Raw genomic sequence first — 25,179 nt, forward strand, 5'->3', positions numbered from 1 at the left:
GAGGCCCATTTATCTGCAGGGGATGCAGATGATCATAGTGGTCCCTTCTGACCTAAATATCTAGGAATCTGCAGGGGATGCAATCCTTAGTGTTCACCATACCAACCTTGCCTGCATGCACGCGTTCGAGCACACGCATACACACACACACACATAGTGTACTATGTACCTATGTACCCTCGCGGCCTGGCTGGACATGCCCCTTTGGGGCACCAAGTGCCATCAGCCATGCTAGCCAGCCCACCTTTGTGCTCGGGGAGCTCCAGCACTCAGCTGCTGCCAGGCCCTGTGCTGACACTCATGGTCCTGGTGGGGGAAGAGGTGAACATGGCTCCCTTCACACTTTTCTCACCCACAGCCCAATCCAACACCCACTGAAGTCAATGGAAAGACTCTCATGGACCTCAGTGGGCATTGAATCACCACCCATATCTGATCCCATAATACTGAAGTCACTGGACTCATTACCATGGGTGCAGGATCAAACCCCCCAAAAGCCACAATTTGGACTGTAGGGGTGAAATCTTAACCTTGCTGAAGTCAATGGGAATTTTGTCATTGACATCAATGGAGCCAGGATTTCACTCTAGGCATTTCAGGCAGCGCTCTAGCATTTCTCAAGGTATTCAGATTTAGCTATAATGAAATTCTTAAGGGTCCAATCCTGAGCTGGGCATTTCCCACCGAAAGCTAAGGGCCCACAGCACCTGGCTGGGTCAGACGCTTCGAGATCAAGCATCGTAACCTCAAAGAATGTGTGAGAGGAGGAAGACTGGGCTACTGGCTATGAGCTGAGCAGATTGTTATACAAAGAATTTTTTCTAGGTTTTTTTAAAGAATTCTTATCAGTTTAACATAATAGTGCAAGTCAATAACAATTCTTATCTGAAAGGGTCATGCAGGTAGTTAAAACTCAACATCTCACTGCCATTCACGTTATCTGGAGGGAAACAGCCTAAGGTTTCTATTTTTAAAATCCATTTCTCTGGCACTGTAAGGTGTGGTGTTTTTTAAGTTAACAAACCCTCTTTTCAGAGCTGTGCTGACGCAACTGGCCATCCCAATGCACAACTAGACAGCAGGCAAAAAATTCATGCTGACTTGTGCTCCATGATTACCGTGTGGGGATATCCCAATGGCAGGCAAAGACAAAATCTGTAAGGGAAACATTTAGCCGCACACGAATACTGTTTGAGAAATGGGAAGTATGTTTCAAAAACAAAACAAAAAAAATTTTCAACCAAGAAATGAAAACCTGGCTTTTTTGGCTTCCCCAACTTCTCCCCCCACCCTTTCCTTTTTCCCATTTTGCCAGTGGGGGGAAAAAAAGACAAAGGGGGAAAAAGCAAGAGAAAGAACAAAAAATAAATAAAAACTGAAAAAAACCCCAAACACAGTGGTTTTTCAATTTCATTAAAATCAGAAATCGAAAGAAAATTTCTGTGAAAATCTTCATTTTCACAAAAAGACTGTTTTTCACTGGAAAAAAGTTTCAAGGGAGAAATTTTCACCAACTGTACTTTACACATGGTGTTACTTTTTATAACAATAAAACATTTATTAACACAACACAGAAGTGCAGAGCAAGTCATACAACATGGCAAACAGCAGGAAAACTAACACGCCACAAGCAAGGCCAGGTTAATTATCTGACTGAACTAAAGTTTAGAGGAAAATCTGGAACCAATTATGTACGAAGAGTAATAACAAGACAGAGCTAGAGTTCTGTAAAGTGACCTATATTTGCTTCCACCCTACCCTAGGATGATCTATTGCTTTGGAGCACAGAGTCGAGCAAATCAGGGATCGATCCTGCAGATGATACTTGAAGTATTAAAAAATTATTTTAATTTTAAAAAAATAAAACACACTTTATCAAGCATGGCAGCTCAGCACACGAGAGTGGATCCAGCTGCGATTAAAGTCAAGGAGACCCTTTCCACTCAGTGAAAGTTGGCTCAGCCCTGCAGTGCAACAGCACTGTCAGAAAAAAACAACCACATCCTACAGAGATTCCTGTATCCAGATCACTAAATGGCCATGTGTCTGCTGATGCTTGTCATTAGCCATCAAGCTGCAAAGGAGAAAGGGCCTCATACTTCCCGGGTGCATTATTGTAGACAGTAAGAGAAACATCTCATGCTTCCAGTTCCAGAATTGCATAAACATCACAAACTGGTTCAAAGGGAGAAGAGCCATAAGAACTCAGCTCATCCATTCTGCCAGGGCACTGTGTACAGACCACAGTAATAAACAATTCCTCCTCCAACAGAAATTGCTCCTGAGAGCCTATACACCTTAAAGTAACCATATCTGGCTTGCCCAATCTATCTTAATCAGACTGTGTGAGAATATTCAAAGGTCTCAAAAGTCCTGTGGCCTAATCTTAAGAAATGTTGAGCACCCACAACTCCCACTGACTTCAGCAGGAGGTGAGGTCACTCAGCACCTTGCAGGATCAGAGATAAAATTAACAACAGGACAGTAGTAAATCACCATCTAGGGCCTGACCCAAAGCTCAGTGAAGTCCACTAACTCTGACTCGGGCCCATAGAGAGGGCACAGACTTGTTACAGATTAGGGCCCTGAACCTGCATCAAATTATGCAAGTTGCTTAACTTTAAGCACATGAATCCTTCCCCTTATATGCATGTAAAAAAGTCTTTTCAAGTTAAGGGCCTAGAACAGAAAAATGCTGGTATTTAAAAAGCCCCTGCCAAAATCTTTGATACAACTGTATCATGAAAAGAAGCGTCTACCTGTAAAATAAATTAATAGATTACAAGCCTTTAGCCAGGCATCTGATGTGTGAATTTCTGCACAGACAAACTCTGCACCTGCATCTGCTCTCTTACTTGAGACAAACACAACTGCCTTCTATATGGAAAGGCCAATAAATGACTCCGAACTCCATTCAAATTTTAACTCCAGCCAGGTAAAACAGAAGAAATTGTATCCCTTAATCCCACAGCCATTTCTTCACACCCTCCCTCCTCCACTCTGAAGGGTCTCCTCACTCCCCACTTTGAAAAGGGCAGGGTGTGTTAGGTACCAAACAATAATCATAACACGCGGGCTGTACTGTACTGTTTTGTCTACAAAACTCCTTTTTAAAAATCCAACTTCATATTCTGTCTCCAAAAGAGAAATAATTTAAATCATATTTTGGTGACTCTGCTTAAAGCCCACCTTAAAGGGAGCCAACACAGAGACTAGGAGGGGATGGAATTGTCCACAATAACCCAGAGCCAGGACAAACGCACTGCCAGGTTGGAAGCCTGCACATGGGATTTGTGGCTCCAGGTCATGATCCATTGGCCATCAAACCTCCAACCACTTTGGCACTCCTGCTGAGTGCTGATCTCTGCTGTTTACACAGGGAGTGTGCAAGTTTCTCCTATCTCAGGCTCTCAGTACAAAAGCAACCACTGTGATTCCACTGATTTTCTGGACCTTCCACAGATGCAAAAAACCCAGGTGGATTTGGCCCCAAGTGTCCCTTGTTTCTAAGCCACTCCGATTCTCTCAAAACTACTACAGCAATCCTACAACGACGGTGATCCTGCCTCCTCCAAACCATTAGGAAAACATGGTTGAGCAGGGGTTCAGAATGGGACTTTGTACCTAAGTAGCACTTAGTCACCGTAAGTAACAAATGTCTCTGTTCTAGCTTTCCATGCTACAGCCTGTGGGAGGGTCTTCAGGGTGGCCACCATGGCCAGTCCTAAAGGCATTTTGACACCTCTCTGCCCCAAGGTAGCCAGAACACCATGGAATGGTCATGGCTACATCCATCACTGATGCAAGTCAACCCCTGCTCCACTCCCCTCCGGTGGCTGGTACCCGCATTGTCTTGCGCTTTGGATAGCTGTCCTTGTGCTCCCAATGTCCCCTTTTGCACCTGTACCTCACTATCAGTAGTATCACAGTAACATACAGGTGCCCCAACGGAGTTTGGGACCGCAGTGTGCTAGGCACCATATATATACATGGCAAGAGTCCATCCCTGTACAAAGACCTTACAGCTGAGAGGTAGAGAGGGGAAACAATTCACACAAGGTCACACAGCAGGTCACTGGGAGAGCTGGGAACAGAGCCCAGGTTTTCTAGCTCCCAGTCGAGTTCTCTATCCACTAGACAATGTCTCCTTCCTCCTGCCATTGTCTGTGCAGATACACAACCACAGTCTGGCCCAGAGCTGGGAAGGTAAAGATGGGGCAAACAATTAATTCCCCTAAACACTGAGGTGTACAAAAGAACCACAGCTGAATAGTGACTTCTAGATGGTCTGGATAACATTTAGTCCTGCCTTAGCCCTGCAGGGGACTGGACTAGATGACTTCTCAAGGTCCCTTCCAGTCCTACAATTCTATGATTCTCTCTATGTGCAAAATATAATTCTGAAAACTGTCATGAATATTAAAGTCCTCTCAGCTTTGGCCACGTTGCTCGTGGAAACCTCCATGCCATGCGGCCTGCTTTAACCGAGCAGTTGTGCAAAAACTCAGACCTGAGCATTTAGGCTGAAATCTCAGCAGTTTACATAACTGCCCAATTAACACCTCTCTGACTGACACCGGAGGCCTTAGGTCTGTCCCTCTAACCTAATCAATTACTATATAAAGGAAGCACGCAAGTTTAAAACTTCTAAAGCTCCCAAGAGGAGGCAAAGACCAACAGCCTAATGGCAGGTCTGTGCACTGCCATGTAGAAATAGTACACCCGGTATAGACAGAGGCTGGGGGAGACATGGCAGGACTTTGGGGGCTCCGACATGGAGGCAGGTGTTTTCTAGGAAACCCAGAGTTACAAAGGAACCATGTTCTTTGTATTTATTCACTCAATCATACAAAAGAGAAAGTGGGCAACAGGCATGCAAGGTTCATGTCAGGCTTAGCCTTGAAAGTCGCATTCAGTGCCAAACTCTCCCATCCATTTCTTGAAAACAGAGGGGCTAAAAGCATGGTGAATCCGGCAGGGGGAGAACATGCTCCATGACCTGCTCCTCCCTTTTCCCAACCCTACTGTCACAATTTCAAGGTAACTGCACCCCTCCCGCCCTCCAAACCCCTTGGTGCCAGCCTGGAGCACCCTCCTACACTCCCAACTCCTCATCCCCAACCCCACCCCAGAGTCTGTACCCCCAGCCAGAGCCCTCACCCCCCCCCCCGCACCCCAGCCCTCTGCTCCAGCCCGGTGCCCCCTCCCACACCCTGAACTCCTCATTTCTGGCCTCATCCCGGAGCCCGCACCCCCAGCCGTAGCCCTTCCCCCCCACACACACCCAATTTCATGAGCATTCATGGCCCGCCATACAATTGCCATACCCAGATGTGGCCCTTGGACCAAAAAGTTTGCCCACCCCTGAGGTAGACAATCCATGGCCCAGATCCTCAGCTCTGTCAATCAATATAAGTTCTTTGATATTGATGGAGCTATGCTGGGAGCTATGCTGATTTACACACCTGAGGATCTGGGTTATGCTTGAATCCAACTCACAAAGTTTTCAGCCCCTGCAGAAGAATAAACTATATATGGGGAGATCTGGCCTGTAAGGCTTTAACCTGCCAGTAGGGTAAGAGGTTAACATTAGATACAAGCGTGAAGCATGGAAGCTAAAGTACTGACTAATGCATCTTAAAATAAAGCAAGCATTCAAACTAATTACTATTTCAGTTACTCACTCTGATTGCAAACAGAACTCCCGGCTTGGAACAATTCATGTTCATGGACCACAAAAACATCTAAGATTACAGGAGAAAAGAAGGCCAGGCTTGAAAGCTAGTAGGAACACAGGAATAACCATAGTGGATCAGACCAATAGTTCATCTGATCCAGTACCCTGTTTCCAGCAGAAGCTAGTACCAGCTGCTTCAGAGGAATGTGCATAAAACCCTGAAGTAGGCAGTTCTGGGATTACTTACACACCGGAAAAGGTTTTTCCTAACCCCCAGCAGTTAGTGTGTGGCATCAGGTAGGTTTTACATCACTTCCAAAGCTAGTAAGCTTTTTTTCCCCCCTGTCCTTCCTAGTGGGAGAGATGAAGGCCCACCTAGGTGTCTCAGATTGGGCACCCAAAAAATTGAAAGATCCAAAATGAGTGGATTTTTTCAATAATTTGGGCCTGAATGTTCTTCCCAATGCACTTCTGCTAGGATTGTTTGGAATACTGAAAGCCGTTTACCTAAAAACAAATGTATCAAATACAGGGACCAACTTGGTGGACAATTTTGTTCAACTGTTAGCCTCTAACATGCCCAGTACGCTAGCTATGCTGTGCGGCACACGTACAAACTGTCATCCACTAGCAAGAATGTTGACTGCACTCATGGACAAGCTACCCCACTCTCCCATTTAATCTCATTTTAAGAGAACTCAATTTACAAATAGACTGTGAGCACTTATTCTAATTTAAAGCACTGAGGTTTGCCCTTTTTAAACTACCAATCTAAAACAATTCCTGACCTAGCCCATCAATCTGTAGCTTATCAAATTCAAGACTGCCATAAGCTACTGAGCTCCTGTTGTCGCTTCCTCTTCTTTACATTTAATTTCCTCAGATATTCTTCACCCATTTATGCAGAGAAGCGAGTAGATTTAGTTCTTTCCATTTTACAAAAGAAAAAAGCATCACAGAAATATATCTGAATAAAAATATTTCACTTGGAAAGAAGCCAAGTTAGAAGAAACTAGGTCATATATAGAATAATACTTTGCACTTTTCTTCTAAGGATCCCAAAGCACTTTACAAACATTTCAGGTGGGATTTCAAAAGCATTCAACATTAGCCTAACTCTGCTCCCATCGAAGTTTGTGGGAGTTTTAACATTGCCTTCAATCCCACTCTTATTTCACAGGTGTGTGTGGAAACTAGCTCACTATTTTATCCATTCTCTAGATAGGGAAACTGAGGCAAGAAAGGGTGAGAGTGACTCGACCAGCATCATCTTGTGAGCTAGTAGCAAAGTAGGGGATAGAACACCACTTTCTAGATTCACCGGCTTGTACTACCATAACCACATACCGGTTCCCATTTTGCTAGGGACGAACAATTATTTTTCTAATGCAACTTTTATTACACGTGAAATATTTCAGATCAGATACTAAATATGCATTGAATGCAATGCACCCACCAGATAATAATCTATTTTTGTGCTGCTAATGGGAAAAAGTTAAAGGATTTTTTTTTAAAAGTACCACACACTAACTCTGAAATATGAAGCAAACATATTCTCTACTATGGCCCCGATCCTGGAGCTTTTTCTGCCGGCATGGCTCTCAATGCAGCCTTAGGACTTAGGACTATGTTTGCATTTCCCACCTCTGGGAACTCTTGATTGTTAATTAGCCAATGAGGGTCTCCTCCGGTGTTCCTGAATGCAACAGAAACACACAGAGAATGACAAGGAATAATTTTTTTTAAAAAAAGACAATACAGAGTTGAATCATGAGCCACAGAGTTCAAAGAAAATATTTCCTCTAGTTCATATTGAAACCTATAAGTATTGCAAACTGATTCTCCTCTTTAAAATTAAAAGTGGGAGGAGGAGGAAGAGAAAACCTTTTCCTACACTCTAGCTATAAACTTATGCAGAAAGAAGGGCACCTGTTAAATAGCAGGGCTGTTCAAAAATATAAGACGTTTCACTGCTTTGTGCTATCATTCCAAAACCCCACGCAGTGTTGCCAACTCCTGCAATTTCACTATAAGTCTCATGTTATTTGGTCTCTCTCTTAAAGCCCACCTCCTAGAGTCATGTTACTGTGTGCAAATCTCTGCTTCCGTGAAATTTTAACCATGAAATTTAACCAGTGAAATTTTAACCGTCAGAGTTGTGGGCCAAAAATTTGAAAATAAGAACTCTAAAGGCTCTAAAACCAGTTGGTAAATTAAAAGATCCCAATGTTCATGATTTTTAAGCACATCTCATGATTTAGCATGACTCATGATTTTTAACATTTGGGATTGGCCATTCTGCTCATTCTGCTCTGGAGACCCCTTTAAGTCCAGTCCTGTGCACCTATGCAGTGTTGCCAGCTGTTGTAATTTGATGGCTTGTGATATTTGGTGGTGTGCTTAAAATCCCAGCTCCAGGAGTCAAGCGACTAGATGAAAATCTTCGCTTTCAATTTTAAAAGGGGCAACTTTTAGCCCTCATCGTTTCAGAGAAAGGAAGGGAAGAAGCAGAGGCCCGACTAGCCCCACCAAAGAGCAGATGACGAATGCAGCAGGTGAAGAATGGAGATCATGCTGCACCCCCTTAGGTGAGGTGGAAGCACCAGTACGCCTAGGACCTCAGGGAAGCACTGGGGTTCACTAAGGTGCTCCATACCACCCACAATGCAGGCCAATGCCTTCATGGCGTACAAGGGCTTTTTGGAATGCGAGTGCTGTTGTTCTACCTTGGCTTGAGTCAACACAATGGCTCAGTATAAAGGATGCGCCTGACACAGTACATCATAACTCCAAGCTAAAAAAAATAAGCCTCTTTAAAATAAACGCTCAAGCGACTTTCACTGATGGCGGGACCCATGTAGCAGTACCCACAGTTCACGTTAAGCCGGGCCTTGCCAGGAGACTTCCTCCAGTCAATCTGCCCCAGAACAAGACACCCAGGCAATGATGACGCTCTTAGCGCTTGACATAGATGGCTTGCGTGAGATAAGGATGAGTCTTCATACACCCAGTAGTCAGTGAACTGGGCAAACGGCAAAGAAAGGTTCTTGTCCCTAGGCGCCAAGCGCTTAAAGTCATTACACTGCATGATGGGGTAATGCGAACCCCACACTAGACAAGGGGTTAAGGAGCTGCTCTGGGCACAGCTGACCCCACTCTGCCACACCAGTAAGGCACAAGCTGGAGGGGGAGTTTAAAAGGGGAGCAGAGCTGTTCACATATGGGCAGAGCAGGGAAGTCAACAGATCTTCAGCCCTCAGCTCCTGAGGAAAGGGCTGACTGAAGGGCAGGAGCTTCCCAGTCAACCACTGCCTGGAGGGCCTGATCCTGGGACACCCTGAGAGGGAGGCATTCCCGCTCTCTCTTGTACTGACTCAATTTGTTTGTTCACACAAACAAATTGTTCACACAAACGTTGCTTTTTGTTCCCAGACTACCCTGCAAGGGGAGAGACTTGGAAGTGATCTGGCCAGAGGGCCTGCCTCTGCAGAGACAGAGCTGCCACCAGACACTAAGAAAGTCACACCCAGCCATGAGGAGGTGCTAGCAGTGAGTCTCCTCCCTTCCCGTTCTGTTAGTAATGAGGACTGGGTTCTTGGCTAGTGGAAGGTTTGAGGACTCACAGGGGAGTTGGGGCAGCGCAGGCCTAGCTAGGGACTCTCTCTGCTCTATCAGAGCCTCGTTTATGGCCATGGCCAGTAGGAACTTTCTTTTATTAGGTGTTGCACCTGATGGGAGCAAGAGTTAGATGGAAGGAATAGCCTTTTGGGATCTTTCTTAGTGTCTGGTCAGCACACGACTCAAATCAAAGGTAACAAATTTGATGGACTGATCGAGCATAGGGTGCTCAGCACTTCAGAGAAACAGGTTTTTCAATTGTTCCATGGGGACTGGCCCAATAGCCTAGAGCGAACTCAGCACGATGCAGGCATCTGGCCACCAGACAGGGAATTTAGGTGCAGTCAGGAGGTGGGGGCACTTGGAAGGAAAAGCTCTAAACTCCAGAAGGACGTAAATTCCCTCGGTGGCCCCTACTGGCCAGCCTGCAGAAGAAGGAAGCCTGGTTACGTCCTGCAGATTCCACCACAGGCCAGACCAGATGCACAAAGAGACATGGCTTTTTTACTACATGTTCTAAATCCTAGCGCCCTATTTAGCCTAGCATGGCTCTGATGTAGGGGAATCAACAGGAGGAAGTCAGGCGGAAGCAGCCCATGGGTACATCTATCCTACAATCATGAAGAGTGACTGCAGCTCATGCAGACATACCTGAGCTAGCTTTAACCTCGCTAGCTCAGATACCCAAGCAGAAGCATCAGCAGCACGGGCTTCAGCATGAGCTAGCTACCCAATTACCCAAGGCTCCCACTGGGTTTGTACCACCTGTGCTGAAGTCCGTACTGCCATGGTATCACAGTACATGAGCTATCTCACTATAAAGCTACTTTAGGCAAGTCTATGCGAGCTGCAATCACACCCCGTGACGGCCGCACAGACATACCCTGAGTTACAGGGACGTCCCTGTGTCCAAACCAAGACACATGCTACTCCAGTCTCCATCCGCTATCTCCTCCCAGAGCCCTCTTTTCCCAGTTCTCAGAGTAGAGCATTTTCAGCTATTAATTGAGCGTGACAGTCACTTTTAGGGTGAAATGCTCCTCTGCAGAGAGCCAGCATAAGATCTACAAACCCCTTAATCCCACTTAAACCCTATTCTGAGGTCACAAACGAAGCAGAGCCCTTGTGCCACCTTGCTACATGGGCTGAATTTCATTCTTGTCTAACCCTTTTATTTGTAAAAAGAAAAGGAGGACTTGTTGCACCTTAAATTGGTTAGTCTCTAAGGTGCCACAAGTCCTCCTTTTCTTTTTGCGAATACAGCCTAACACGGCTGCTACTCTGAAACCTTTTCTTTGTGACTCCAAGACATTTGTTATGTCCGGACAGCTCTTTCCAGCTGGATTTGAAGCTACCCATGTAGCCTTGTAACAGGGTGTAACCTTCTGGCTCAGCAATCACTGGTGCAGTTTATTTACAGCATGGAATCCCACCACCATCTTACTATCTACAGCTTGAGGGTTTCAGCCTTAAGGGCTTCTCGATCTCTGCAGCCAGGAGGGAAGAGCTACCCCTCTCCTTCCACTGCATGGCTTCCCCCGTTCTGTCTGCCCCCCTGGCTTCCTTCCTCTGAGGCTTTTATGCAGCCCCAGGCTAATTAAGCAGGCAGCTCTTTCTCCTTTGCCAATCAGGCACAGGTTTCTCTAGGCAGCTCCAATCTACCTTACTTGGAGCTGGCATGACAAAGGGCTGGCTCAGCAGTTCCTACTCAGCGCCCTGTCACAAGCCCCCACAGCAAAACCACGTTTGAAAACAAATAAAAAAATAAATGTAAATGATAATACTGAAAAACAGTAACTCGCAGTGGGAGAAACTTCTGGTGTCTAACCTGGTTTCCAACACCCCCCCACCCACACACTAAACCATTCTCATTCATTAAGTCATGGTGGAAGTATCTTGAATTCCTCACTGGTGCTATCTGCACACCCGATCCTGTTCCCAGTGAAGTCAATGGGATTTTCCCTATTATTACTTATATTACCATAGCACCTAGGAGCCCTAGTCATGGACCACGACTTCACAGCGGTAGGCACTGATCTCAATGGAAGCAGGAACAGGCCTTGTACACATTTAAACTCACAGGGGACTCAGACGGTTTTCTTCGATGCTATGGTTCCCATTGCCCACATCAGCCTGGATTTATTTACTCGTTGTTTGGTTGTTGTTTTTTTCCTTACCAGCCCCCCAGCAGTTTGAGTGTTGAAGAGCCAAAAGCTCGTTTGGGGTTCTCTTTTCTTTGTTTGTTTGATCTTTGCGGATTTCTAAATTGCATTTTACTGTGTGCTACAACCATTAAAGATCTCCGACATGGATTGTGCATCTTATCCAAAAGTGACCTGTAGAGATTTTTTGCTTTGATTTGTTTCTGATCAACCACCAGTAATTTTAAACAAGACGACATTTTCGTGTGGTTTTAGAATGACATATACGTTCACTGTGACACCTGCATCACTTCTAGTCAAAACGTGCCTCAGTTACATCAGAGACAACAGAGTAGCTTTCAGCCCAGCAAAGCCTATGGAGACCCATTCTAAGGATTCTGTACACAGCTATTTTGTCTGTTAAGCGCCACTGGTAACAAAATGGCTGCAGGATCAGTAGATTTCTTAGAAAAATCCCTTTTTGAGAGTTACGCTGCAGCTGTGCATTCCAATCAGATTTACATTTTACGTGTCAGGTGCTATAAATGAGAGCTAAATTTTCATTAATAGGCAAAGGAAAAACATATGAAAGAAAACCACATGAAGAAAACAGAGAGATGAAACTCTACCAAACGTGCTGGCTTCACTATTAAAACCAATCCGTTTTAAAAAATTAATTTTCTTTTTCAATGTTTTTCGTTTCATTTTCAATACTTGCGAGAAGAGGCAGGAAGGCAGCACTGAAGACTGGGGTCCGCACAACAGGGCAACAACAACAAAAACAAAACCCATCTGTGAAAGATCAAGTTCTCTCCGAATGCCCAGTCAACATGCCTCAAGCCCCGTCTTGTGGGATCTGCTGGAGAGAAGGTACTTTGCCTTCCATGTCTATTCAGCCATTGGCCTCTGTGCTAACTTCAGTTACCTCTGGTGATATTTGTGAGGTGGACATCGATCCAATAAGAAATGTGAGGAGTCGACACACTCATTTCAACAGCGGTCAGATAGAGTCACTGTCCATTTCAGTCAGATTTTCACAAGCAGCATAGGCTCTGTGTCCACAGAATGACTCTTTTCCCATGAGAGACCAACTTTAAAGTCATTTCAAACATTCACTTTGGCATCTTAGACTCTCATGTTGCTTTCACACTAGCTTCACTAGAGAAAATAGGACCATGTTTGTGCCTTTATCACTATTTTTGTCTTTTTACTGCACTGAGGAAGCTAGAGATAGCATGGAATTTAACCGACAGTAAGATCAATACACCACATGTAAAAATTTATGGCCCAATACTGTTCCCAAGTTACAGCTCTGATCCCAAAACCTCTTGTATTTGGGCAGATTGCTGCATCCAAGTGCAGACCCATTAATTCAAACACAGAGGCACAGCGGTCAGCTTCCATGCAAGAAGTTGCAGGGTCAGGCCTGTGTCATTGGCACAACTCTCACCAAGGGGGAAAAATGAGGCCAAAAAGTAGGGCACACATTGATATCTTTAGGTATCACTGTCATCATCACCAGCCCCGGAAGAAACAAGCCCAGGTTAATTGTGTACACTGTGGAATTCAAGTAGTAAGAGCAATAAAGAGTTAATTGTTGTTAGACACAAGGTAGGTGAGATAACTTTTATCTGACCAAATTCTGTTGGTGGCAGGTATAAGCGTTCGAACTACACAGAGTTCTCCAGGTCTGGGGAACAAAACTGGAGTGTCCAAGCTAAATACAAGTTGGGACCAAGAGTTAAACGTAAGGGGTGACGCATGTCATAGGAGTTCATTTGAGATGGAGTGGGCAGTAAGGGTTGCTATGCAAAAGGGGTTTGAAGTGGGCCACAAAGGGTTAGCAGGCAGGTGTGTATTACAGATCGTTGTAATGAGCCATGAAATCAGTGTCCCTGTTGAGTCCACGATTTTTGGCATCTAGCAGTATTAAGTTGCGGTTGTTAAGAGAACCTGGTGTGATTTCATGTCTAGTCAAGTGACAAATGCCACGGTATGAAATGTGTGGTGAATAAGGGCTATTTAATATTATTTCAAAAGGAGATCTCAAAGCACTTTAAAAGATGGGTGTCTTTACAAAGTATGTAATGTTAATACCAAACTAAAAGTCACTTCCTATCATTTCCTCATTGCCAAACACAGAGTCCAGGCATTCCTTTGTAACAATAGGATCACCCTGATCAGAAAGTAAACATCTTGACTCTCTGATACAAAGTGATGTTTGCCTTATGTTTACCAAGCATCAAAGTTACAAGAAGAAGAAATGGTTAGTGGTATCAGAAATTTAACAAAGGTTCTCAAGTCTTGCTAGGATGACCAGATAGCAAGTGTGAAAAATCGGGACAGGAGGGGGAGGGGGAGAAATAGGTACCTATATAAGAAAAAGCCCCCAAAATTGGGACATCTGGTCACCCTAAGTCTTGCTATTGAGCCTATAAGAGCCCTAAAGAACAGCTGATTATTAGAACAAACATTTGAGCAAGTGCTATCAGCATCACAAATGTAATCAATAAGAGGCAAACCAAGGGCCCAATTCCACAAGCTTTATTCCCAGGAGTAATCCTTATACCCACTGGGGTCAATGGGATTAGTCACATGTGTAAATACTGGAATGATCAGGACCTTGGTTTCTACTACTGTTTTGGCAAGAGACTGATCATCATGCAGAAATCCCTTTCATTCATACATAATATTTGGATGGGCTTTAGAGGAAATTTTTCTACCATAATTTAAACAGGTATGCAACTGCTACTGCAGTCTGCACATAAATCATTCATGTGTAATCTTCTGACAAATAAATGTGATGTAACTATTACAGAAAATCCAGGTAAAACGAAAAACCAGACGTTTATACAATGGTACACAGCCACATACACTGGGAACCAAAGATAACCCGTGCTAATGCAGGTAAGAGGAATGGCAATTCTATGCTGTGGAAGATCAGTTTAAAAGAGTGTGCTCTCCTTCCCAATTTATTCTTAGTTAGGCCTCCACCCCCAAATGTATGAGGTTAGACTGTTCAGCTGTTTATAAAATGCAGTATTGCACTGAAATGCACACTGCAGCATTCTTCCCCGGCACTCATACGAACTATATAAGGAAATATCCAATTCCAGGGTGCTCACCATTGTGAGGACAGAGCTCTGTACACTGGAGCAGCCCCTGAGTTGGTTTCCTAAAGGCGTACTTAAATATATCCTAGGCCTAACAACATTGTACTGGACGTTGTCATCAAATGGCAGCATAGACAGCTGCCAAATCTTGCAGGCTCAGTGCTCTAATATGGAACAGCTGGAAGAGGACCCTGCATTCTTTTCTCTCAGTAAACACTGGGGGCTCTGTTCAGTATCCTACTGCAATAAAGCCTAAAGAATTTCACCTATCAACCGACAGACTTTCCCCCCTCCACAGACTATGCTTTTTGTGTTATTTTAACAGTGTGCAGAAGTCCAAGGTGTACATATTTAATCCTACAAGCTATATTAAAATATCTGAGACAAGAATAGGAGGGATTTTTTTCAAATGGAATAGAACTAGGTAATTTAGCTACGCGTTTAACCTCATCTCTGCAAAGAGTAGTTTGTGGTTTTATTTTGGAAGGTGTCTTTTAAAAAGTGTGTGCACACACTGGTGTTCACACACAAAGCATGAGTTTAATTTTACTTACACAGTTTTAGTTCTCCTAACTTTCACTGGTGTATAAATGAGATCAAAATCATGCCCATATATATTAAATGTACATCCCTGGGAAAGTACTTGCACAGTATACACTAACTGAATTGTGTATAGCAGCCTAAATGGTCTACTAATATCTTCCCAGAGCTTCTGTGGACTATATAGAGCATTCAGAGCTGCAAGGAAAAAAAGTGTTCAAACAGGACCTGAATGATGAAACAAATCACCATTTAACAAAAGATTAAGATATCTCAGCTAGCCACATCTCAACAAAATACTCGTTTGTATAAGATAATGAGGAGATTCTTCTGCATGTTGCTTAAAGCAAAGCAAGCCACGTTGTCCAAAAGAAGCCTAGAAAATCCAGACTCTACGTGACCTGACTTACTTATTTCATAGGAAACTGCATGAGAGAAAATCAATCATTCATGCTACCGTAGTTACACCACTGAATAGACTGTAGTAGTTTGCTGTGAAAAATCAAACTGAAATAAGTCATCACTAGTCTGAAACATAAAATGTGAAAAGGGAAGCTGTTAACAATGAGGCTGGTTCATTTGGAGCCCTAGCTCCCTGACCTCCCCTTTTTTGCCATCATTAGGGTATCAATCAGAGAACAATGTAGCATTCAAAATGGATTGGTTGCACCAAAACTTACCAGGGTTGTTGGCTTCCCCTTCAAGAATGTGCAGCTCAGTGCAATCTGCCAATGAATGCTCCAGGCAGAGCTGGAGGAAACGGGCTTGGGTTCGACTCACCCGCTTCAACAAGGAGAGCAAAGCAACAGTCTGCTCGCATTCATTCCAGCCTTTAAACCAACCAGCCAGCACTCCAACCTGATCTCGAAACATCATGATTAGATTGGGGTAGGGAGTGGAGGGGGGAAAAAAAAAGAAAAAAAACCCTCTGCAGGGAAAAAAAAAATTCCCTCCAAAGTTTTTCCCCCCGTGTCTGTCTCACAATTTTATTTATTAATCAAATGGATTTTTGGACACAGCCGTCAGCTCAGATGTGGGTCTGGTTTCTCTTCTCCTCTTTCTATCTTCAGTTCAGTGTCCTAGTGGCTTCTTGTTAAATTCCCCAAAGATGATGACACAAAGTGGCACAGGGAAACAGGGAGGGGAAATTGTATATTATATATACACACACATCTATATATATAAATCTCAACAAGGCACAGGAGTGGGTGTATAGCTTCTTCTTCTTTCCCCTCGGGTTATTTTAGCCTAGCGTCTCCAGCTCTCTCCTCCCCTGGGTGGCAATCTGGACCTTCCACACCCGCATTCCTCCCAAAGCAAATGTTCACAACTGGAAAGAGAAAAGAATTGCTGATGATGATGACACACTTTGCAAGGAAACGCTATGATTCAGCATGACAGCAGCAGAGCCAGCTTCCTAACCTACCGAAGGAGATTTCAGGTCAACAACATAGGGAAGGATAACGGGGGGACGAGGAAGAAAGGGGGAGGGAGGAAGACACCGAACCTCTAAAAATTTAGCCCCCATACACAGCAACTGAGAGATGCAGGCTTTGCAGCTAACGGTTTAAAGAAACCTCCCTCCTCCACAGAAAGTGGAGGAGGGAGCTCCCTGTTGCTGCCGGAAAAGGGCTCCTAGTACTGGGCAGGTTCTTTAGGGACCTACCTGCTTCAAACTGGAATTGCTGCAACAGACCATTGGCGCACAGGAAAACTTACACTGCGGCTACAAAGCTCTAATGCAAAGCAGGAGCAGCCCTGGTGCCTTCCTCTCCACCTCCTCCTCCCCGGGAAGCAGCCGAGTTACTGCAGCTCCATCTACAGCAATCAAGCATCTCTAGCCAGCCCCTTTGGATTGAGGCCCTAAGCAGCAGCAGCGTGAGACAAAAATAAACTCTACCCACCCCCGACTTCATCACACAGCCCGGCAGGCACAGGCCAGCCCAGGGCGTCTTCGGGTCCCCCTTTCCCTTTTTAGGCTGCTAAAAAAAATGACCCCCCCCCCAAGCTATTTTCCAAATATCTTCACCGATCCACTGCTCGACGGGGGGGAAGGGGGATGTCTGTCTCTGTCTCTCTGTCCTGCTCAAGCGCTCATGAAATCAGCCCGGTTTTACATACGCATTTTCCACAGTCAAGGCATCGCCTTGTGACCTAAGGAGCGACCAGGTCCATTCGCCCCGAGGGAGCTTTGCAAACTGCAGATGAGCGCTGAGCAACGAGCCCCGTCCCTCCACATAACTGCAACCCCCCCCCCCCAAAGTTGGGCTCCTGCGGCTTTTCTGCTTCACCTAGGATGGCTCTCAGCAACACCCCCCCGCAGCTGCTTCTTCCACTCCCCCCCCCGCTTTTGCCCCCAGCCCATGGGGGTGGCATAGACGTGGGCAGGGCAGTGCCAGCCCACTGGGGGCTCTAAGCACTGCAGGGATGTTTTGGGGAGCCCCCCCCCCCCATGCAACACGTAATAAGTAATAAGGGGGCCCCCCGGAGTTGCCGGGGACCCCCAGCTATTGCCGAGCGCGGAGCAGGGCACAGACAAGGGCCAGGGCAGGGAGAAGAGCTTGGTGCAGCCCCAGGGAAAGCACGAGCCCTCCCGCCCCACCGCTGCACCATCGCGCCCTGCGCCGGGCTCACCCCCATGCTGCCCCCCGGCTCTCTCGGGAGGCCGAGGCAGGTGCCTCGCTGCTGTCACGCGGGCTGCGGCTGGCGGCGCCTCGGCCGTGCCATGGCGGGGGAGCGGGCGATCCCGCCGGGCGGTGCAGCAGCGCCGGGCGCCTGGCTGGGCGAGACTGAGCCGCGCCGAGCCCCGCGCCCCAGCTCCCCACATGCGAGTCATTAGCATAACCCATTACGTCATGGGCTCGCCGCGCGAGGCCCCCGCCCCCCGGGCCGGGGCAGCGCCAGGGGAGCCCGGAGCGGGCCGGGCTCGCGGCCGCGGGGCGGCTCATTCCCGCCTCGGCTGGCCCCTGCTGCGGGGCCTCAGCACCCCGGGCACGGGGCCCGCCACGCTCCCTGCCCTGCCCTGCCCTGCGCCGCGGGGTGTGGGAGACCGGGCCGGGGGCCCGCCGCGTCCCGGGGTGGGTGAGTGCTGCAAATGCACCCCAGCGGGCTTCACACTCTGTGTGTGTGTGTGTGGTGCAAATACACCCCGGCGGGGTTCACACTCTGTGTGTGTGTGTGTGGTGCAAACACCCCAGCAGGCTTCACACTCTGTGTGTGTGTGTGTGTGGTGCAAATACACTCCAGCGGGGTTTCACACTGTGTGTGTGTGGTGCAAATACACTCCAGCGGGGTTTCACACTGTGTGTGTGTGTGTGTGTGGTGCAAATGCATTCCAGCAGGGTTTCACACTGTGTGTGTGTGTGTGTGAGTGCTGCAAATACACCACAGGGGGGTTCACATTCAGAGTGTGTGTGTGCGTGTGCTGCAAATATACCCCAGCGGGGTTTCACACTGTGTGTGTGTGTGGTGCAAATACACTCCCGCAGGCTTCACACTGTGTGTGTGTTGCAAATGCACCCCAGTGGGCTTCACACTCTGTGTGTGTGCTGCAAATACACTCCAGCAGGGTTTCACACTGTGTGTGTGTGTGTGTCTGTGTGTGCGTGTGCTGCAAATACACCGCAGCGGGGTTTCACATTCGGAGTGTGTGTGTGCGTGTGCTGCAAATACACCACCAGCTGTGCTTCACACCCACTGTGTGTGTGTGTTGTAAATACTGTACTCCCAATCACCTGAGCTTTTCCTTGCACAATATATTGACATTTTCCAAATACTGCAATTGGCAAAGCTTTCCTTTCCACTGTTCTGCAGGTGTGTTTGTATGTGTTTGTAAAATGGGGCAAACACCACCACTGGATGCATGTTGCTGCAAATGTCACAGTCTAAGAACTTTTCCCTTTGCACCACAATCTTTCTGTGAATCAAATTGTGTGTACACATGTGCAGAACATTGGTGGCATTCATCAGCAATCCTTCAGAACCCTGCAGTGGGAAGATAGGAAGCCCATGTTCGGACCATGATTGTAGATACTCTAGGACTCTCTTAATAAGGGTTTATTGCAAATATCAACTGTGAATGAGCTCTCCTTTCATGCCAGTGTGTGTTACACATTGCAGCACTTGTCAATGGGCCACTGACCAGGTAGTGGAGGAGAAACGTTCTTTTCTCCTCTTAAGTAACAAAGCCGGTCTGTAAAGACCTTTGATTGCCCTTTAAAGTGACTCAGGGAAGCTTTCTGGGTGGCTGGGAGAGCAAGCCTCACCTCTCTTGCTAAAGGGAGAGGGATAAAAATCCACCCTCCTTTACACCAGTGCATCTCCACTGGGTTCGGAAAGCAGGCCTGCGTGGCTGTGGATGGGGCAGGTGGGGTTCCACACTGTTGCTGCTGCAGAGCCTATTTGGATGGCTAGTCAGACGGTACACTGAGCCATTGGATACTCATTCAAAAAAAAAAAAAAATCAACCAAGCAATGCCTAGAGCTTGCAGCTTGAGAAACAATGTACCAAGTGTAAGCAGGAGCTTTGCATGAGAGTCACACAGAGTGTATTCTCTGCAAGACTGTAACAGCAATCCACAAGGGAAAACGAAAAAGGGAATATCACCGCCACCTACCATTATCAGCAAATACAAGAGGACAGGGGGTCGAATGTGGAAAATGCTCATATAAGGATGTCCCAAAGCATTGCAACGCAAGCACATTGGCTTGGAGCATCTCTGTGGATTAAGCCACTTGAATGAAGCAGGGAGAACTTGCCACAATCTGGGTGGAAACCATTCTGCAAAGTACACATTCCCTGTGGCCTGGGCTGACTCCTCGGTGCAGTGAAATGATGCTTTCCAGGGTGTGCAATGAGTTGCTGATGGTGATACAAATCAACAATTTGTGTAGCACATATAGGAAAAAAAAAAGTGAATGAGATCAAAATGGTATGGTGTAGGAGACCAGAGTGTCTGTGGAAATTAACCAGTCCCATGCTGCATTGTTGTTTTCAGATGGGTAATAAAATCACTTTGAAATTTCACAAATGTGAATGGGTCAGGCTACACTAGTGTAAATTCAAAGTAATTCCAATGACTGCAGTGGTTCTACTCCAGATGTACCCCCGTGTAACCGAGAGCTAGGCACTATGATAAGACCAATAAATAATAATAATGACCCGCTATATTACAATCATATGCAAATATTTTTTTAAAAAATGAAACATGAACTTAATATTTTGTATGCATAAATGATTTATACAATCATTAATTATTTATAGCATAATAGAACTGAGAAGCTCCAATCACAATGCAGGGCCCCATTGTGCTGGGCACTGTATAAACATGTAGCAAAGAGACTGTCTCTGACCCAGACAGCTCACGATCCTGGTTAATGACAAGACATCCCAGGTGAATAAAACAAACAGATGGGTAGGGGTGGGAGAGAGGGCAGACAAGACGTGACCATCAAATGAGCATATTTTCACAGAGACTAGCTGTACACACATTGTAACATGTCACCTGAATTCAGCCAAGCAGGCAGAAATCACAACTATGTAAGCAATTTCAGTCTCACTTGGCTGTGATTTAGGTGTCAAAATATCAGCAGAGTGTTTGTGACTGGTGCATGTTTCATCGATACCAATTGTAAAACTGACTCCACTACGTTTTAAATGAAAATCAACATTGTGAAAGGATTGTGCAAATTTTCCCTAGCTGGCGTTATGATAATGACATAAAATAAAGTAGTGGGCAAAGCCAAGAGGATGGGGTAGTTTACAGCATTGGTAATTGGTTCTGCCGCTTTTATCTGTAGGGGTTAGTTTGAATCCAGCTTGTAACAATAATGACCAACAGTTGCCTCCAGATGAAGGCCATTTGATAGCCTAGGTACATTGAGTTCAGTGATTTCAGCCTTTTCCCCCACGCACGAGTGTCTGCATCAAAAAAAAAAACAAATTGACACTTGTTGCAAACCGGGCTGGCTGACCCAGCAGAAAGACTGAGGAATGAATGGGAACCATTCTGAATTTAAAAGGGCCAAAAGTCAAAATCAGAAGTGGAATAGTCATTTTGTAGGGAATGTCATTCTTCCCATTGGACTTTCTAACCATTCTACAAAATTCTTCCTCAGGGATTTAATTTTCTGTTAAATTCTACAGGATGAGCCAAACAAAAACCCAACCCTATAAAAAAACTTAAATGCCGTAGGATTTTCCTATAAGGCAAGGAGACTACATTTAGCCTTAGCCTCCACTTACAAATGTTGTCATTATACCTATAACAACAAAACCTTTCTAGCATAGGTGCAGCTTATACCAGCAAAAAAGTGCTTGTCCTGGTAGAGCTTACTCTGGTTTGGCAAGTGAAAAGCACTTTTATGCCAGCTGTGTCGATACTAGGGCTTTTGGCAGCATAGAAATGTCACAAAGCTCCCATCCCTAGCTGACATTGCTTTCCTGCCGAAAGTTTCTAGTGTGGACTTGGGCTGAGTCTGGTCCCTAGCACCGGTTCCCCCATCAGGCACAGGCTGGTGGGGGAATTTGAATTGGTATGCCGGTAGCTGTTCTGTGGATAAATGGAGGACTTCCATCTCCACCAGTGTCAGTCCAGCACCTTTGATGAGCAGCAAACTCACACGCAAAATTAACGGTATTCTAAAAAAACGCCAAAATTTAATCTCCAAATCAACTCCCTGGATGCTGTTAGAGGAAAACACCATCTAGTGGACAGCAGTAGTAAACACACCACTGATTGGTAAGACAACAGAGTGTTCCCAAGTCCTACACACTGGGCGGGAATAATGCAGGCCCACCTGATCTATATTGGTAATAACCAGACACCCCTAAACAGGGAAGCTCATGCATTTGGTGTGAGCTTCTGGTCTCCGCTCTCTACCTTCACATATCAGTTTCTGGGCAAGATTTACAAAGCAGATATATTGGGAACTGTCTGGCTAATGTATTCCCTTTCCAGAAGCACGGCAGCACAAATCCCCACATGCTCTGTGCCCTTGGCCCCTGATGATGTTGGGCTTTCTGGAGTACCAGGCAGGTCCAGGAGGTGAAGAAGTTTGGAGCCGTTAGAAAAAATGATGGCTACTGGGAAGATCAAATAAGGGGTTTGATGTAGGACAACCCAGGGCTTGGTCCCATACATCATAGCATCGTATACAGAGGGGATCTTTTACTATCCCCCATGGCTTGTGTTTTCTTATCATGCCACACAGAGAGGGGCTCTGGAATGACAACTGGGCCGCAGATGGGGTGGTGGGCAATGGTGGGTGGTGAAGGAACAGCCTGTGAGCCAAAGGAGTGGGTGTAATTGTGCAAAGCTGCAGTTGGAAGGTGGAGGAGGTGGGAAGTGGAAGGAGAGAGGTTAGATCAAGTGGAAAATAAAGCTGACAGCTGAGACAGCATGGCAACTGCAAATGGAGAGGAGAGACAGATGAGGAAGGATGTTTGAGAGGCCACTGGACATAGAAGGAGCTGGAGGGAAGGCCATAGGGAGCTAGAAGTCAGTAGGTGTTCCCAGGGGGCGGGGGGAATAGGCATCTGGACAATGAGGGGATCTGGAAGGTGGGCCAGGGAGAGGAGCAGTAGAAATGAGTGGGGCCAGGAAGAAGTAGGCTACATCAAAGGGGGGTGCAGGACCACTGCTGAAATGGTGGCCTTCAGAGAGGAAGGGACGCACTTAATGGGTGACACCACAGCTTCCATCTGGCCCATTTTTAACAGGTGAGGCAGCACATTACGGGCCATGGCCTGATTCCACAGGATAGTCGGCGCAAGGCACAGTTGACCCAGAGGGTGGGGCTGGCTGGCCCTTAGACCCAGATACACATAGGTATTTTGGCTCCTAACTTCCATTGAAACCAGTGGAAGTTAGGAGCCTAAACAGCTTTAGGGATCTGGGCCTATGACCATGTCTCCACTACAAACTTTTGTTAATGCAAGTAATGTCTGCGTAAAGCTGCTGCAGTTAGCATATTGCTCATGCATGTGCATACTTGACTCCTTCTGTCGGCGCTGATAGTCCTCAGCAGGAGTGCTCGTGTCGATGCCCACTACAGTGCACCATGGGTAGGTATCGCAGTGTGCAACTCACCATCATCCAGCACAATGCCTCCTGGGAAATTCTGGCAATGCATAGTGGGGCAGAAATGAGTAATGCAGACGCGAGTAGGAGCCAGTGATCAAGCTATCATCATGCAACTTTCTCCCTCCCATAATGCCATCCATATCCCATAATTTTTGAGCTTTTTTTAAAAATCCCACACACCTGTGTGGCACATTTTGCTGTCTGCCATCTCTGACGGAAGGTTGGACCCTGCACAGCTCTGCCCTATTGTGGTAAGCATTGCAAACACAGGACACACGATACAACGGTATTTGAAGAGCCACAAGAAGAAATGCAGCAGCAGGAGATATGATGATTTCATGGAGGACAGATTGCTGTGGGCTACAGCAAAAACCAAGTCAAGGTGGTGTTCATGGAGCAGCTGCAGATGGTGGGGTGCTGCTTCTGGGCTTGAGAACCAAGCCCTGACTGGTGGGATCTCATCATAATGCAGGTTTGGGAGGATGCAGAAGTTTTCAGTGCAAAAGGCCACGTTCCTTGATCTGTGCGCTTAGCTCACCCCACCCCTCCAGCACAGCAACACCAAAATCAGAGCTGTCCTAGCGGCGGAGAAGTGAGTGGCAATCGCACTGTGGAAGCTTGCAACACTGGATGCTTCTGGTCAGTAGGAAATGACTTTGGAGCTAGAAAGTCCACTGTGGGGGCTGTTGTCATGCAAGAGTGCAGGGCCATTAATCTATTCCTGCTATGGAGGACTGTGACTCTCAGTACTGTGCAGGGCATGGTGGATAGATTTGCAGCAGTGGGGTTCCCGGACTTTGGTGGGGGTGATAGATGGCATGAATATCCCTGTGTGATGGGGTGTACAAACCCCACACGGGGCCAGAAAGGATTAAAGGACAGTACTGGGCCCAGGTAGCTCCACCCTGCCAGCCCTGCAGAGCATGCTCCAATTGGAGGAAGGGTTGAAAAGGGAGCAACCCAGCTCAGAAGTGGGGAGGAGGACATATCGACCCTGAAGTTTGCTGACAAGGGCTCCAGAAAAGCCTCCCCAAGGAAATATGACTCTGCTGAGCCCGGTTGGGGCAGGCAGTTTGGTTCCCCTTTCTTTTTCTCTTTATGTTGAACTGGAAGCTGGGAGAGGAAAGCAGCAGGAAGAAGTGACCCAGGGAGGGTAACTCACAGGGCAACTTCGGGGCCCAGGCACTGTTGACCCTCCTAGGGCCCTGGGTCAGAGCCTGGTGGAGCGGGTAGGCCTGGGCTCCCCTACCACTGCCCTGTGACCAGAGGGACCCAAGCCTCTTGCCCTCCTCTGATTAAAAGAGGGCCTGGACCGCAAGACCTACCCACTGGGAGGTGGCACTACGTGTGCTAACCACTCGGCCCCCTAACCCACTGAGGACTCTATTACACCCTATTTTGGCACCAGGCCACCCTTGTCACAGAGTACAGCAACTGAAAGGACAACTTTTCTATGGTTATGCAAACATTGGATTACTGGGGACACTCCACCAAAATCAACGTTGGCTGGTTAGGGGAAGTGCGTGACACTCGCATCTTTAGAGAAATGAGGTGGGTGAGGTAACAGCATTTATTGGACTGACTTCTGTTGGTGAGAGAGACGAGCTTTCGAGCTCACACAGAGCTCTTCTGCAGGTGTGGGAAAGGAACACCAAGCGTCACAGCTAAATGCAAGATGGGAACAGATTGTTTAGCATATTCTATGTGCTAACTACTTATGCTAAACAATCTGTTCCCACCTTGCATTTAGCTGCGGTGCTCAGAGTATCTTTCCCAGACCTGAAGAAGAGCTCTGTGTGGCTTGAAAGCTTGTGCATCCGATGAAGTGAGCTGTAGCTCACGAAAGCTTCTGCTCAAATAAATTGGTTAGTCTCTAAGGTGCCACGAGTCCTCCTGTTCTTTTCACAAACCAAAGTTAGTCCAATAAAAGAGATTACGTCACCCACCGTGATTCTCTAATATCCTAGGGTCAACATGGCTACAATTACACTGCATGTTCCCATCTT

The 25,179-nt window shown here is 46.5% G+C and overlaps 1 protein-coding gene across 9 annotated transcripts in view; it reads right to left on the reverse strand.

Annotated features, from left to right (window-relative positions):
* Positions 1 to 17,931, reverse strand: part of SAMD4A (sterile alpha motif domain containing 4A) — a 208,895-nt gene extending 190,964 nt beyond the window's left edge. For 3 of the 9 annotated variants that reach the window (XM_075129984.1, XM_075129982.1, XM_048854154.2), the window contains exons 1-2: positions 17,724 to 17,831; positions 15,770 to 16,419 (exon numbers count right to left, since the gene is read on the reverse strand). In XM_075129984.1, the coding sequence (XP_074986085.1) occupies positions 15,770 to 15,965 (196 nt within the window). In that variant the 5' untranslated portion in view covers positions 15,966 to 16,419; positions 17,724 to 17,831. Of the gene's footprint in view, positions 1 to 15,769; positions 16,420 to 16,515; positions 16,699 to 16,755; positions 16,962 to 17,723 lie in introns of those variants that run through there. The other 6 variants (XM_075129981.1, XM_075129980.1, XM_048854155.2 and 3 more) reach the window with 5 other exon arrangements.
* Between the last annotated feature and the right edge of the window lie 7,248 nt (positions 17,932 to 25,179).

Source organism: Caretta caretta, chromosome 6 (assembly GCF_965140235.1).
Source record: "Caretta caretta isolate rCarCar2 chromosome 6, rCarCar1.hap1, whole genome shotgun sequence".
Classification (NCBI taxonomy): Eukaryota; Metazoa; Chordata; order Testudines; family Cheloniidae; genus Caretta; species Caretta caretta.